Raw genomic sequence first — 17,498 nt, forward strand, 5'->3', positions numbered from 1 at the left:
ATCAACTTCAAATTGAGATGAGTGTCATCACAACAAGATGGAGATAAAAACTGACTGACGGATTTTTTTTTAATCACACGGTGTGACCGTGGCGTGGTGTCAAAGTTTGATTAATCGCCATTAAAACATGATGTTCTGTAACGCGGACATACATGGACCATGAATCCTTTGATTTCAGTCTTCCTAGATCAAAGGAAACTTTATGTCTTGCAAAGGTCACGTCTCTTTCTCTCTCAGAACTGGTTATTTTTGTTTTTTCAGACAAAAAGCATGCAACGCTTCAAAATGGATGTGCTCGGGCCCACCCAGTGCTGCTTTGCAGCCCTAAAAATGTTAGTTAATATTAATGTTGTATTGTCTTCTTTTCTCCATCGCTTCTTATCTTCCTTCCTTGTTTCCTCCTTGTTCGCTTCCTTTCTTTTTATTCAAATTTCAATTAAATGCAACAAAACCAAACTGAAGTTTTCCTCCGTATATTTGTATTTATTATTATTATTATTATTCAGGCAAATGAATTGGCTTTTTGAGGGCTTTAACATGCTCAACTTCTTACCAAAATTTGCAGAAAGTTAGAAAGTGGTGAAAATTTACGTATTCTGAAGGAATTTTCAATGGGCGTCGCAAAATGGCTCAACGGTGCCCCCCGAGACAGCCCGAGACCCCCGGAAGGTGTTCCCATTGACCTATCTTCACAAAAATCGATATACAGGTGTATCATGACCAGACAAACAAAAAAGTCTCTGGGTGCAATTGGAAAAACACAACAGGAAGCCTGCTATATTGCATTTAGTGGCCATTTTGGCCATATTCCACATTTTTTCTTTGATACACTTGTACCAGGGTTTTCATCGGATCAACTTCAATTATTAGGGCCCGAGCACAGACATCAAAGGTGTCTGGTGAGACCCTATTGAAATTGTAAGGATTATTATTATTATTATTATTATTCAGGCAAATGAATTGGCTTTTTGAGGGCTTTAACATGCTCAACTTCTTACCAAAATTTGCAGAAAGTTAGAAAGTGGTGAAAATTTACGTATTCTGAAGGAATTTTCAATGGGCGTCGCAAAATGACTCAACGGTGCCCCCCGAGACAGCCCGAGACCCCCGGAAGGTGTTCCCATTGACCTATCTTCACAAAAATCGATATACAGGTGTATCATGACCAGACAAACAAAAAAGTCTCTTGGTGCAATTGGAAAAACACAACAGGAAGCCTGCTATTTTGCATTTAGTGGCCATTTTGGCCATATTCCACATTTTTTCTTTGATACACTTGTACCAGGGTTTTCATCGGATCAACTTCAAATTGAGATGAGTGTCATCACAACAAGATGGAGATAAAAACTGACTGACAGATTTTTTTTTAATCACACGGTGTGACCGTGGCGTGGTGTCAAAGTTTGATTACACGCCATTAAAACACGATGTTCTGTAACGCGGACAAACATGGACCATGAATCCTTTGATTTCAGTCTTCCTAGATCAAAGGAAACTTTATGTCTTGCAAAGGTTACGTCTCTCTCTCTCTCAGAACTGGTTATTTTTGTTTTTTTCAGACAAAAAGCATGCAACGCTTCAAAATGGATGTGCTCGGGCCCACCCAGTGCTGCTTTGCAGCCCTAAAAATTTTATTATTATTATTATTATTATTATTATTCAGGCAAGTGAATTGGCTTTTTGAGGGCTTTAATTAGTCTTGAATTGCTGAGGAGTGAGATACATCGAATAATGCAGCTAATTATTATTTTGATATAAAAGTTTATACTGGGATCTTTGTGAATTTTCAATTTAGGAGAAATGTGTAAACTGTGTCATAAGTATTGGCCTGACTGATCTTGGCAACAAGCTCTGAACCCCTGGTTCAGTGTGTGCCTGAATGGATACATCTCAGATCAACACATGTCAAATCACCAAATGGTCACATGAGGGAAATGTGATTCTTTGATTGAATCTTTATTAAAAAAAAATTAATCCAAAGGATGTGTTGCTTTGATGATTTAGAAATTTGTAAAAAATATTTATGGCCTCAGATTTACTGTTTTCTAAATGCTCAGCATGATCCTTTTGAAATATGTTCACATTTTTGGAAATGTAGGAGAAAATTACACAGAAGTCAATTAAAAAAGACAAACAATTATTTGAGTTGTTCTGCTTTTACTTGCACTGAGACATTTCTTACAAAAATACTTTTAATACAAAAACTGCTTAATACTACAGCTGCTGTGAAACATATCAACACTGATAAGTGTGTGAAATAAAGAGGCTGAAGTTGACAATGATACACCAGAAAAAACAGTGAACCTCCAGAGATATAGCATCCTAACAACAAAGGAGTGTGAGCTAAGACGACTTAATCCGTTGTCTAAGTGAAATTTACATTTTACCTTTATGAAAAGGTTTACATGGTGTACTTTGTTGTCTCCTACCCAAAGTCTTTCTCATCAGCTCAAAAGAGTAATGACAACAATGTTCCATTGGTCATTATTATTATTATTATTATTATTATTATTATTATTATTCAGGCAAATGAATTGGCTTTTTGAGGGCTTTAACATGCTCAACTTCTTACCAAAATTTGCAGAAAGTTAGAAAGTGGTGAAAATTTACGTATTCTGAAGGAATTTTCAATGGGCGTCGCAAAATGGCTCAACGGTGCCCCCCGAGACAGCCCGAGACCCCCGGAAGGTGTTCCCATTGACCTATCTTCACAAAAATCGATATACAGGTGTATCATGACCAGACAAACAAAAAAGTCTCTGGGTGCAATTGGAAAAACACAACAGGAAGCCTGCTATATTGCATTTAGTGGCCATTTTGGCCATATTCCACATTTTTTCTTTGATACACTTGTACCAGGGTTTTCATCGGATCAACTTCAAATTGAGATGAGTGTCATCACGACAAGATGGAGATAAAAACTGACTGACGGATTTTTTTTTAATCACACAGTGTGACCGTGGCGTGGCGTCAAAGTTTGATTACACGCCATTAAAACATGATGTTCTGTAACGCGGACATACATGGACCATGAATCCTTTGATTTCAGTCTTCCTAGATCAAAGGAAACTTTATGTCTTGCAAAGGTTACGTCTCTCTCTCTCAGAACTGGTTATTTTTGTTTTTTTCAGACAAAAAGCATGCAACGCTTCAAAATGGATGTGCTCGGGCCCACCCAGTGCTGCTTTGCAGCCCTAAAAATGTTATATTTTCATATATTTTAGTTGTATATATATTTGTATATATATTTATTATTATTCCTTTGAATTCACATTGCCCTTAAAACTTTCAAAATATCAGCTCCAAAAACATTTGGAATGTAACATGATTATTTAAAGATAGTTGGTCATAGCTGTTTTACATTAATAGTGTAAAAATGACACGTGCTATAAGTTATGGAATATAATGCACATAAATGAAACATTATTTCTCTTATTTAATTTATTATTATTTCAGTTTGTGTTTTGTTTTATGTCTTCCTGTTCCACTTAGGATTTCTTATCCAGATTAGTCACAGCTGTTGTCACACAGCAGTGTTGTCCTGCACAAGGCATTGAGCATGGGACTATTTAGAGCCAAGAGAGAGAGAAATATATAGAGAGAGAGGAGGTTGCAGCCAACACTGAATATGATGTAAATGCTGCTATGGAGAAAACTGTGTTGGTCTGAAACTGGCAAAGACTCTTGTTGCACCGCTTTGTCTAGAGAGTAAGATGGGGCCAACATATAAATATGTAAATATTACTGAGTGCATGATAAAGAAAAAAATTAAACAGATATTCAAAAATTGAAGGGTAATCGCTACATTGATGATGCCTACACCTTCCATACAAACCAATTGCTCAGTGCTATTGTGCTTTGCAAGCTTTAACTTCCTCAAGCTCACAGCAGACTTTAACAATAGCGAAAAGCAAGTCCTATTTTGCGCTTGCAGAAAATACATCTTGAAATTATATTTCCTACAAGAATGTCTCTTTCCATATAGATCTGGCTAGAATAACTATCCACCATGATTATGCCCTTATTTGGCAGAGAATGTGGTCGAGTCCATATTTAAATGAACTGCAGAGCTACATGCAATTATAAAGCTCTTGTTGTCGTTCATGATCATGTTGAATGAAAAAAAACAACAAGAGGTGATATAGAAGCCGAGACCTCATAATTGCTTTTCCTAATTAGGAGAAAAATGTATTTGGTGTTAGATGATCACATTAAACGCATGGCTGAACATTTCATAATGAATACCTCAGTTCAGTCTTTTTTCCCCCCTAATAGTAGGAGGTGTTAAAAAGTGGAACAGACAAACATAGAGCTTAAACTAAAGTGGTTACGGATGCCTCCACCAACCTGTGCAGTTTCAATCTACACACATTTATTTTTATTATTATTAGGGCCCGAGCACAGACATCAAAGGTGTCTGGTGAGACCCTATTGAAATTGTAAGGATTATTATTATTATTATTATTATTATTATTCAGGCAAATGAATTGGCTTTTTGAGGGCTTTAACATGCTCAACTTCTTACCAAAATTTGCAGAAAGTTAGAAAGTGGTGAAAATTTACGTATTCTGAAGGAATTTTCAATGGGCGTCGCAAAATGGCTCAACGGTGCCCCCCGAGACATCCCGAGACCCCCGGAAGGTGTTCCCATTGACCTATCTTCACAAAAATCGATATACAGGTGTATCATGACCAGACAAACAAAAAAGTCTCTGGGTGCAATTGGAAAAACACAACAGGAAGCCTGCTATATTGCATTTAGTGGCCATTTTGGCCATATTCCACATTTTTTCTTTGATACACTTGTACCAGGGTTTTCATCGGATCAACTTCAAATTGAGATGAGTGTCATCACGACAAGATGGAGATAAAAACTGACTGACGGATTTTTTTTTAATCACACAGTGTGACCGTGGCGTGGCGTCAAAGTTTGATTACACGCCATTAAAACATGATGTTCTGTAACGCGTACATACATGGACCATGAATCCTTTGATTTCAGTCTTCCTAGATCAAAGGAAACTTTATGTCTTGCAAAGGTTACGTCCTCTCTCTCTCAGAACTGGTTATTTTTGTTTTTTTCAGACAAAAAGCATGCAACGCTTCAAAATGGATGTGCTCGGGCCCACCCAGTGCTGCTTTGCAGCCCTAAAAATGTTATATTTTCATTATTATTATTAGGGCCCGAGCACAGACATCAAAGGTGTCTGGTGAGACCCTATTGAAATTGTAATGATTATTATTATTATTATTCAGACAAATGAATTGGCTTTTTGAGGGCTTTAACATGCTCAACTTCTTACCAAAATTTGCAGAAAGTTAGAAAGTGGTGAAAATTTACGTATTCTGAAGGAATTTTCAATGGGCGTCGCAAAATGGCTCAACGGTGCCCCCCGAGACCCCCGGAAGGTGTTCCCATTGACCTATCTTCACAAAAATCGATATACAGGTGTATCATGACCAGACAAACAAAAAAGTCTCTTGGTGCAATTGGAAAAACACAACAGGAAGCCTGCTATTTTGCATTTAGTGGCCATTTTGGCCATATTCCACATTTTTTCTTTGATACACTTGTACCAGGGTTTTCATCGGATCAACTTCAAATTGAGATGAGTGTCATCACAACAAGATGGAGATAAAAACTGACTGACGGATTTTTTTTTAATCACACGGTGTGACCGTGGCGTGGCGTCAAAGTTTGATTACACGCCATTAAAACACGATGTTCTGTAACGCGGACATACATGGACCATGAATCCTTTGATTTCAGTCTTCCTAGATCAAAGGAAACTTTATGTCTTGTTATTTTTGTTTTTTCAGACAAAAAGCATGCAACGATTCAAAATGGATGTGCTCGGGCCCACCCAGTGCTGCTTTGCAGCCCTAAAAATTTTATATTATTCTTGTTATTTATTATTATTATTATTATTATTATTATTATTATTATTCAGGCAAATGAATTGGCTTTTTGAGGGCTTTAATTGATATTAAGATTTTATTGATGGCTTTTAAAGCTCTCCATGGCTTTTCTCCCGGCTACATATAAGATCTTTTAGCATTTTACGAGCCGTCAGCTGTGACACAATATTGACCATACTGCATTTATCGGTACTTCTTTGATCATAAATTAAACTGTGCCTGCATTAGACACAAGAAAACGTTTTACTGCTCTTTTTACAGAGTTTTTACATAGAAAATAATATAATACTGGTTATTTTTTAATATCGTATTGAAGCCTTTCAGATTTTAACACAATACGCAGTTCAAAGAGGAATAGTTCCCATAACCCATAACATGACAATAACAAACAACATTACATTCAAAGAACTGGGATTTCTATCACCACCCTCATATTTCATTCCCAACAATCTGACTTTAGGTTAACAGTATATTTACTACATTTTTCAAATTAATCAAATTAATCATCCCATCTTTCAATGCTCCTGAATAAAATATTTCATGTGAGGCAAATTTGCTTGATCTCAGCAAACCAGTCCAGTCTGGGCTCCCTGGTGTTTACCACCTTCTCATTGAAAACTGTTTTATTCTGTGCTTTTTCAGAGGCAACATCTTCAAGGGATTGCCACATGGATCCTCCTCAGCAATCTAAGAAGGCTCACATGAACCGAGAGCCGAGGCGCAAACAGGATCAGCCAAGCGCCCCTCCTCAGAAAGATGCATATGCCAGACTTCTCAGCCAGCACCGCAGCAGCAAGTTCAATTCGTATCTGGACCAATATGCAAAGGACTTGTCATTTCAAAGGGAAACGAATTTGCCAAGCACGCTGGTCAAAGCCCAGAGTGACAGGCTGAACATACCACAGCGCAAAAGGGACCAAGTGCTTAATGATTTCTCTGATTCAAGTGACTTCTCCCCCTCATCTTTGAAAAGTAAAGGAGAGGAGAGCTCACTGGCTCTGCACATGGAGAAGCTGAGCGGTCGCACTGCGCCGCAAGACTGTGAAAGGAAGCAGGATGGCACTGACAGGCAGCGACGGGGACCGAGGAGGGACACCACCACCAGCCAAGATGGAGACATTGAGTCTGGAGAAGAGTTCAGCTCTGTCACCCTTAGTGATTCCAACAAACAACAGAAGCAGCAGAAGAAAAATAAGGACTCCTTTGCCTCTAAAGAGCCCAGCTTTGATGGACGTCCCCAGTCCCCAAAGGAAGCCGGCACAAGTGGACAGGAACAAGAGAAGATGAAGAAGCCGAAGAAAAAGAATCTGCCCCAGAATGCAGAAGAAGAGCAGAGCCCAGAAGTGCCTGGAGCGATTACCCAAATGTCAAGGCCCAAGTCTCCTTATGGTAAAGACAAGAAAACGCAGCAAATCAGAGGTAAATTGCCGTTGACACATTCATTCTCACTCAGCAGGTGTAGACACATTTTATTGTGATGGATTATATCAATTTCCATTTCTTTTCAGCTTCGACAACCAATTCTCCGGCAGACAAAGGCAAAAACAGAGGAGGAAAAGGATCCAAGAAACAAGTGTTTGACTCTTACATGACAGCTGAGGACGTTTCCCATGGCCTGAAGAGAGGAGAGCTTATTCAAGTACATTATAACTCTTCCTAAACCATAGTAAACTTATAGAATTACACAGGGGGTGAAATGATGTGGACATGCTAATTTTCTACGCTTATTAATGTATTTGATTATAATTTCACGAGTGCAACTTGATGAAAATGATTATTAGGATTGTTTTGTATTTTTGTCCCGTTGAACTCCTTTTCTTCCTCTGCAGGGACAGCTAAGAATCAACCCTAAGAAGTACCAGGAAGCTTTCATCCCCTCTCCTGTAAGTTTCATATTATAGAGCTAAATTAATTGATTAATTTCCAGGTATTTTTTGCACCGCGAATTAATTCAGTAAATCATTTTTCCAGCCTCCGTAGCCGGTTTAGTTCTGTATAACCGACTGGTTGCTATCAGGTGGTAAATGAGGAAGTGTGACTTTGCATGTGGTTTCATTGTATAAGCCACTACCAGAACATGGGTCTTCAGAAAAGTTAGAAATCTCTTGTGTGTTTGCAGGATGACCTGCGGGATATATTTCTGGATGGGATTGTAGCTCGCAACAGAGCGCTGAACGGAGATGTGGTGGTGTTGCAAGTCCTACCTCGAGAGCAGTGGAAGGTAAAGTACACTTACCTCTCTTACCGGTACAGTGTACTTGTTATTATTATTATTATTATTCAGGCAAATGAATTGGCTTTTTGAGGGCTTTAACATGCTCAACTTCTTACCAAAATTTGCAGAAAGTTAGAAAGTGCTGAAAATTTACATATTCTGAAGGAATTTTCAATGGGCGTCGCAAAATGGCTCAACGGTGCCCCCCGAGACAGCCCGAGACCCCCGGAAGGTGTTCCCATTGACCTATCTTCACAAAAATCGATATACAGGTGTATCATGACCAGACAAACAAAAAAGTCTATTGGTGCAATTGGAAAAACACAACAGGAAGCCTGCTATTTTGCATTTAGTGGCCATTTTGGCCATATTCCACATTTTTTCTTTGATACACTTGTACCAGGGTTTTCATCGGATCAACTTCAAATTGAGATGAGTGTCATCACAACAAGATGGAGATAAAAACTGACTGACAGATTTTTTTTTAATCACACGGTGTGACCGTGGCGTGGTGTCGAAGTTTGATTACACGCCATTAAAACACGATGTTCTGTAACGCGGACATACATGGACCATGAATCCTTTGATTTCAGTCTTCCTAGATCAAAGGAAACTTTATGTCTTGCAAAGGTTACGTCTCTCTCTCTCTCTCAGAACTGGTTATTTTTGTTTTTTCATTATTATTAGGGCCCGAGCACAGACATCAAAGGTGTCTGGTGAGACCCTATTGAAATTGTAATGATTATTATTATTATTATTCAGGCAAATGAATTGGCTTTTTGAGGGCTTTAACATGCTCAACTTCTTACCAAAATTTGCAGAAAGTTAGAAAGTGGTGAAAATTTACGTATTCTGAAGGAATTTTCAATGGGCGTCGCAAAATGGCTCAACAGTGCCCCCCGAGACCCCCGGAAGGTGTTCCCATTGACCTGTCTTCACAAAAATCGATATACAGGTCTATCATGACCAAACAAACAAAAAAGTCTCTGGGTGCAATTGTAAAAACAAAACAGGAAGCCTGATATTTTGTATTTAGTGGCCATTTTGGCCATATTCCACATTTTTTCTTTGATACACTTGTACCAGGGTTTTCATCGGATCAACTTCAAATTGAGATGAGTGTCATCACAACAAGATGGAGATAAAAAATGACTGACGGATTTTTTTTTAATCACACGGTGTGACCGTGGCGTGGTGTCAAAGTTTGATTAATCGCCATTAAAACACGATGTTCTGTAACGCGGACATATATGGACCATGAATCCTTTGATTTCAGTCTTCCTAGATCAAAGGAAACTTTATGTCTTGCAAAGGTCACGTCTCTTTCTCTCTCAGAACTGGTTATTTTTGTTTTTTCAGACAAAAAGCATGCAACGCTTCAAAATGGATGTGCTCGGGCCCACCCAGTGCTGCTTTGCAGCCCTAAAAATGTTAGTTAATATTAATGTTGTATTGTCTTCTTTTCTCCATCGCTTCTTATCTTCCTTCCTTGTTTCCTCCTTGTTCGCTTCCTTTCTTTTTATTCAAATTTCAATTAAATGCAACAAAACCAAACTGAAGTTTTCCTCCGTATATTTGTATTTATTATTATTATTTATTTATTATTAGGGCCCGAGCACAGACATCAAAGGTGTCTGGTTTACAATTATAATCTCATAAACGAACCCAGTTAAGGGCAATAGAGCAAAAATATATTTGATCTTTATTCCTCTGCTTGCTGGTATCCACATTAATGTTGTAGCAAATATTCATATTTTGAAATCTGAGTCTCATATATCTTATAATCTCAGTCTTACTGTTAGATAGATGAAAACGACTTTAACAACATTAATCTACCACTCTTTAAGAACAACACATCATCCTGGTTGTGGGTCTGCTCTTTTTTCAAACCCCCCGACACTAGGTGTTGAAATTGGGATAGGTATTTGTTAAAAGATGGAACAATCAACGACAAAGCAAGGTAGTTTTATTTATAAAGCATAAGAAATCAATACGAAATCATAAAGCCCACGACACATTGTCAAGCAAAATAAAACATAAAAAATAGGTGAATATCAACATGTCAGTTTTGACAATGGGATTACATGGCTCATGTTCATTATGGATTCATCAAAAGTTACCGGATTTACGCAACACTTTTGATTGTCAAGGTAAAAAGACCCAAAGCACAGAGCTTGAAAACTGTTCAATTGAAAAACAACCAACGACAGCAAGCAGTTACCACAGGAGAGGGGGGGGGGGGGGGTCTCTGTATCATGCTCTTGTAGGAGGTCAGTTGCTGCAGCAGTGTTCCATTCAGCCAAAATTGTTGTCCTCTAAACATTGTGCATCATGCAGCAAGCAGCAACAATATCAGGGATTACAGAAATGTCCACATCACAAACCTCGGCGTGGCCTTAGACATTCAGCAGAGCTAGTTACACCAGAAAGTGACAAATAGCCAGAAAACAAAGAGGATGAAGTGATTAATGAGACTGGAAGTGAAGATCAGATCTGTTAAACATGTCTCAGAAAAGAAAGCATCCAGAGGAGACAATACTCTGCTGCAGACATCGAAACGTTACAACAGAAAACTAAAGGACCCAGACGAGTAGAAGATCGGTTCTCTGACCTGAGCTCTTTCATTGAGTCAGCGACGCCTCGAACTAAAACATGTGATGTTGTTGGAGAAGATGTTCTAACAGAACAGGAAATATAGAGATTAAAGAAACTGATTGTCAAACTTAAGGATGTCTAATATTAATAACTTGTTTTTTCTCTGTCTGTTGCTGGTCTGTTCTTCTCAACCTTCTGAATGAATTCAATGTTGGGACTTTATGTTTGGAATGTTCACCAACCGGTCGAGTCACTTGTTGAGTCTGGTTCTAGAGGTTTTATCCCGTTAATAAGGTTGAATGTGTGTGTGTTACTGTGTGTGTGTGTGTGTGTGTGTGTGTGTGTCTGTGCTCACACACACACACATATTTATTAGGGCCCGAGCACAGACATCAAAGGTGTCTGGTGAGACCCTATTGAAATTGTAATGATTATTATTATTATTATTCAGGCAAATGAATTGGCTTTTTGAGGGCTTTAACATGCTCAACTTCTTACCAAAATTTGCAGAAAGTTAGAAAGTGGTGAAAATTTACGTATTCTGAAGGAATTTTCAATGGGCGTCGCAAAATGGCTCAACAGTGCCCCCCGAGACCCCCGGAAGGTGTTCCCATTGACCTGTCTTCACAAAAATCGATATACAGGTCTATCATGACCAAACAAACAAAAAAGTCTCTGGGTGCAATTGTAAAAACAAAACAGGAAGCCTGATATTTTGTATTTAGTGGCCATTTTGGCCATATTCCACATTTTTTCTTTGATACACTTGTACCAGGGTTTTCATCGGATCAACTTCAAATTGAGATGAGTGTCATCACAACAAGATGGAGATAAAAACTGACTGACGGATTTTTTTTTAATCACACGGTGTGACCGTGGCGTGGTGTCAAAGTTTGATTAATCGCCATTAAAACACGATGTTCTGTAACGCGGACATATATGGACCATGAATCCTTTGATTTCAGTCTTCCTAGATCAAAGGAAACTTTATGTCTTGCAAAGGTCACGTCTCTTTCTCTCTCAGAACTGGTTATTTTTGTTTTTTCAGACAAAAAGCATGCAACGCTTCAAAATGGATGTGCTCGGGCCCACCCAGTGCTGCTTTGCAGCCCTAAAAATGTTAGTTAATATTAATGTTGTATTGTCTTCTTTTCTCCATCGCTTCTTATCTTCCTTCCTTGTTTCCTCCTTGTTCGCTTCCTTTCTTTTTATTCAAATTTCAATTAAATGCAACAAAACCAAACTGAAGTTTTCCTCCGTATATTTGTATTTATTATTATTATTTATTTATTATTAGGGCCCGAGCACAGACATCAAAGGTGTCTGGTTTACAATTATAATCTCATAAACGAACCCAGTTAAGGGCAATAGAGCAAAAATATATTTGATCTTTATTCCTCTGCTTGCTGGTATCCACATTAATGTTGTAGCAAATATTCATATTTATTTTTGTTTTTTCATTATTATTAGGGCCCGAGCACAGACATCAAAGGTGTCTGGTGAGACCCTATTGAAATTGTAATTATTATTATTATTATTATTCAGGCAAATGAATTGGCTTTTTGAGGGCTTTAACATGCTCAACTTCTTACCAAAATTTGCAGAAAGTTAGAAAGTGGTGAAAATTTACGTATTCTGAAGGAATTTTCATGGGCGTCGCAAAATGGCTCAACGGTGCCCCTCGAGACAGCCCGAGTCCCCCAGAAGGTGTTCCCATTGACCGATCTTCACAAAAATCAATACACAGGTGTATCATGACCAGACAAACAAAAAAGTCTCTGGGTGCAATTGTAAAAACAAAACAGGAAGTCTGCTATTTTGTATTTAGTGGACATTTTGGCCATATTCCACATTTTTTCTTTGATACACTTGTACCAGGGTTTTCATCGGATCAACTTCAAATTGAGATGAGTGTCATCACGACAAGATGGAGATAAAAACTGACTGATGGATTTTTTTTTAATCACACGGTGTGACCGTGGTGTGGCGTCAAAGTTTGATTACACGCCATTAAAACACGATGTTCTGTAACGCGGACATACATGGACCATGAATTCTTTGATTTCAGTCTTCCTAGATCAAAGGAAACTTTATGTCTTGCAAAGGTCACGTCTGTTTCTCTCTCAGAACTGGTTATTTTTGTTTTTTCAGACAAAAAGCATGCAACGCTTCAAAATGGATGTGCTCGGGCCCACCCAGTGCTGCTTTGCAGCCCTAAAAATGTTATATTTATCCTTAATTCTTTTTTATAGTTGGTACTTTCCAGGGTTGAGCATTCCTGGTTCTTTATTATTTTTTAGTAGTTTTTCCTTACTACTTTCCTTCACACAGACTCTGGTAGTTTGGTTAAATGTAAAATATCTTTATTAACCCTGAGCTAGCACAGTTAGCTGGATGTTAGCAGATAATACAACCCAAATAAAAGGCAATAGAATAAATTAAAAATAATATTATGTACATGATGTACATCTTTCATTAAGTGCTTTTATTGGAACAGTCCCAAGTTCCTGTGTGTATGTTCCAATGTTTTCAACAAATACAAAAATGCACAATGGCCACAAAAACACAACCATTCCTACTTTCATTCTTTCTTATTATTATTATTCAGGCAAATGAATAAGCTTTTTGAGGGCTTTTTTCTTATTCTTATTCTTATTCTTATTCAGGCAAATGAATTGGCTTTTTGAGGGCTTTAACATACTCAATGGCTCAACGGTGCCCCCCGAGACAGCCCGAGACCCCCGGAAGGTGTTCCCATTGACCGATCTTCACAAAAATCAATACACAGGTGTATCATGACCAGACAAACAAAAAAGTCTCTGGGTGCAATTGGAAAAACACAACAGGAAGCCTGCTATTTTGCATTTAGTGGCCATTTTGGCCATATTCCACATTTTTTCTTTGATACACTTGTACCAGGGTTTTCATCGGATCAACTTCAAATTGAGATGAGTGTCATCACGACAAGATGGAGATAAAAACTGACTGATTGATTTTTTTTTAATCACACGGTGTGACCGTGGCGTGGCGTCAAAGTTTGATTACACGCCATTAAAACACGATGTTCTGTAACGCGGACATTCATGGACCATGAATCCTTTGATTTCAGTCTTCCTAGATCAAAGGAAACTTTATGTCTTGCAAAGGTTACGTCTCTCTCTCTCTCAGAACTGGTTATTTTTGTTTTTTCAGACAAAAAGCATGCAACGCTTCAAAATGGATGTGCTCGGGCCCACCCAGTGCTGCTTTTCAGCCCTAAAAATTTTATATTATTATTATTATTATTATTCAGGCAAATTAATTGGCTTTTTGAGGGCTTTAACATGCTCAACTTCTTACCAAAATTTGCAGAAAGTTAGAAAGTGGTGAAAATGTACGTATTCTGAAGGAATTTTCAATGGGCGTCTCAAAATGGCTCAACGGTGCCCCCCGAGACATCGCGAGACCCCCGGAAGGTGTTCCCATTGACCGATCTTCACAAAAATCATTGTAATATATATTTTATAATCAAGAAAACAAATTATTCTTGTATTTTTCAATAATAAAAATATAAATTTTGTGTTTAAAATAAGTTTTGAATTGTGAAAACCAGACGACTGATGATGATGATGATGAGTAAATGTCTTTGATGATCACTTCTTTCAATTGTTACAGAAAAAAAAACTTTAAAATTTGAAGCCAAACTTTGCAGCTGCTCTCGTGAATAGAGGCGTCGTCAGGGGAGATCACGCCCCCCCGCTCCGCACACACTCATAAATAACGTCTTTCATTGAGGTCCATGAATAATTCTCTGAGAAATCAAGACAAATGTTGTGAAACGCTTCCTGATGCGGGGGAGCTATTGTAAGATGTAAACGAGTGTTCGGAGTTGCTATCCTCAGAGCTAGCATGGCTTCCGTAGGCCACTGCGGAGAGAGGAGTCTCTGGAAAAGTTACTGCATAATCCGTCAGTCGCCTTCTTGGTCCTCTGGTGCGACCACGGACATTTTCAAATGAAGGTTCATTGGACAACCTGTGTAAAACAAAACAATTTTATATAGCAACTATATCAACAAGGCAACTCAGAAAAGACACTGCACAACTTATAAATACTGTATGTACATCTCACAGTTTAAATGGAACTCTCCATAAAAGCCGACAACTCATTTTAGTCCACACTGTAATTTTACAGTTTAAAATGTCTTTTCAACACCCAAATTTTATATTTTTTCCATTGAAAATTATTAAAACTAATTTAATTTAGCTCCAATTGGGTTTAAAAATAAAATGCAATGGAAAAGTCCCGCAGTAATATAATGTATATGATCAATTTGCACATAGTTACATGAACTGGGCTGTGATGTGCATGTGCAGATACCTGAGAGAGAGTTGTCTGTGCACACACATCTCTGGTGTGGAAGGCACACTGCTGGACTGGGCGCGACTCAGCTTCAGATGGGAGAGTTGAAGCGGCAGAGCTGAATGTGCTAAACAAGCCTCCAACGGTGGCAGCAGCTCAGACTTAGCTGGACTATTGAACACACAAAATGATGCACAAAAATATATTAGAATTTTATTCTCAAATTGGGTTTTCATATATCAAAAAAATTTAATTGAAAAAATACCCAGACATTGTTTTTTTTATGACAGCTATCAATGGTGGAAATTCAAGTGACAACATTTTAAACATAAAATAAAAAAGATTGTAACATCATTCCATAATATATTTTTGTATTGTCTAGGACATGTTGCATTCTTATCTCATTAGTTTATGTACACAGATGTGCACAACACTGATCTATTACACTGTCAAAGAAGAATAGCTACTGTCCCAGTTAAGAGGTTTTATTACTGTTCGACTACTGGACAATAAAGACTGAATTACAATTCCTTTTGAAGGTGTCATTATAAATTATTAAGATTTATAGTTCTGCGCTCTACACACTGGCTGTTGTAGCACCTGTGCAAAAGCAGGTGGCAGTGTTGCACATTTACCAACACAAGTCTACATTGTAGTTAATGCTACTAGCAGCACCATGAGATGCATTTCACACAGACAAAGTATTGTCTAAGTCCCATAGGTTACACTTTGCTTCTTTAGTGGTAAAAACCTGACTAACAGGAAAAGAGTCACGACAAATGGCCAGTGTTACCTGGTCTTGGTTGAAGAGCGAGACCTCCTGCTCTTCTGGAAGGGCTGGTCCAGGCTGGACTCTGTCCACGGGGAGTGTTGGATGGGAGGAGCGTCGTACACTGGGCTCGAGTTGAAACTCAGCGAGGAGTCGAAGCCCGGGTGGGGAGACTGATTTGGTGTCAGCAGCAGCTGGGATTGTTGATCAAAAGATGGAGACGCGCAGGGGCCGTCCACACAGAACTGTGAGGGCACGGTGGGAGGCTGGGGAGGATCCGTCTCTGCTGGATAGGGGAATCCTGAAGACGGCTGTGATGACTGGCTTGTCACTTCTAGAAAAAAAAAAACATAATTATACGGTGTATGGTGTCGTTTCTAAGTGTTGCTATCTATGCATCTCCAAGGGGCCTGTATGAACCTACACTGAGCACTGAGGGGTAAAGATCCACATTTGCTGGACTCTGCTCACGTTGCCACATGTTTCATGGTCAACTCGTCATGTGAGAAACACTGTCCAGCTTTAAAACGTCAGTAAAACACTGATCTGATGTTGCACTGTTAGAAACTGAGTCAGGGAAAATCTTACCTTCATCTTGCACCACAGACAGGGAGCTGTCATCGGATGCACCCAAATCTTTAAAACAAACATAGAAAAAAAACATTTTCATATATTTGAAAAGTATAAAATGACACATTTCATTAAATGTCAAGGGCTGCTACATTCAGATATTTTATTATAAAGTGAAAAAAAATTCTGCACAAACAATAGGAATTTTACCACAAACTACCTTCAGGTCTGGCCGGGCGTTTCTCACCTTGTTGTGTAATATTGAAAGCAGGGAGTGGCGATGATCGGCCGTGCTTCAGCCGCAGCTGGAAGGACGTGTCTTGGAGCTGTTTAAGTTTCTTCTCCTCTCTCTTGCACTGCTGTGAACGGCTCTTTTTAACAGCCTTACTGTAGTGATCCTCATCGAACAGCTTTCGCGCCGCCTCGTATATTTTCATCTGAAGTGCCAACTCAGCATCCACTAAAATCAGCTCAGACTTCTGGAAAGAGGTTGTGACAGGAGGATAAACAGTGTGACTCTTCATCTTTACTTATAGTTGGAAAATCAGATATTCTGTGGTTTCTAAATGGTAATTGTACCTCTGATCCCCGAGGGATGCTTTGAGCATCCAATTTAAAAGTAGCTCCGATGCGTCTGCGAATCTTTGGACGTTTCTCTCCAGGCAGTAGAGGGTAATCATCTGACAGCCGCCCGGTCAACTCCTGAACAACACAGACAATCTTAAAAATCAAAATCATGTGCACAAATCTTTTTTTAAACATGAATGAATATATTTAATTAGGACAGATTAAGGCTTGAACACAAAGATTAATCAAAATAAAACACTAAAAAATCCTTTCAGTTTATTTGTTTGATTAAAGATATGCACTTTTGCAGTTTTTTTCAAGCGAAACTGTGGCAGTTTCGAGATGATATAGAAGTTTCTTTGCTAATCTTGCAAGTTGAGGCATATAAGATCAGGAAATCTCTTGCACAATGCTGTGAAATATCCTTTCACAACACATTCTTTCAGTCTCACGTTCACACTGCAACACGTATCCGTGTCCAAACCAAACTCAGGAGCATGACAAAGCAAGGCTACTCATTTGAT

General features: G+C 38.6%; 1 protein-coding gene across 1 annotated transcript; it reads right to left on the minus strand.

Moving 5' to 3' along the window:
• Positions 1–14,358: 14,358 nt before the first annotated feature.
• Positions 14,359–17,145, minus strand: LOC133009104 (innate immunity activator protein-like). The gene is made up of 6 exons (XM_061076510.1): positions 16,987–17,145; positions 16,655–16,886; positions 16,426–16,473; positions 15,862–16,171; positions 15,087–15,239; positions 14,359–14,741 (listed from the first exon to the last, which is right to left on the minus strand). The coding sequence occupies exons 1-6, from the start codon at positions 17,143–17,145 to the stop codon at positions 14,528–14,530; spliced, it is 1,116 nt and encodes a 371-aa protein (XP_060932493.1). The 3' UTR covers positions 14,359–14,527.
• Between the last annotated feature and the right edge of the window lie 353 nt (positions 17,146–17,498).

This window comes from Limanda limanda, chromosome 8 (assembly GCF_963576545.1).
Source record: "Limanda limanda chromosome 8, fLimLim1.1, whole genome shotgun sequence".
Lineage (NCBI taxonomy): Eukaryota > Metazoa > Chordata > Actinopteri > Pleuronectiformes > Pleuronectidae > Limanda > Limanda limanda.

Bases quoted from the DNA above. Each gene is read 5' to 3' on its own strand.
- LOC133009104 (XM_061076510.1), bottom strand. From the start codon at position 17,145: ATGATTTTGATTTTTAAGATTGTCTGTGTTGTTCAGGAGTTGACCGGG. The intron at 16,887-16,986 runs GTACAATTACCA...ACCTCTTTCCAG, and splicing joins GCATCCCTCGGGGATCAGAG to AAGTCTGAGCTGATTTTAGT. The intron at 16,172-16,425 runs GTAAGATTTTCC...TTTTTTTTCTAG, and splicing joins GTCTGTGGTGCAAGATGAAG to AAGTGACAAGCCAGTCATCA.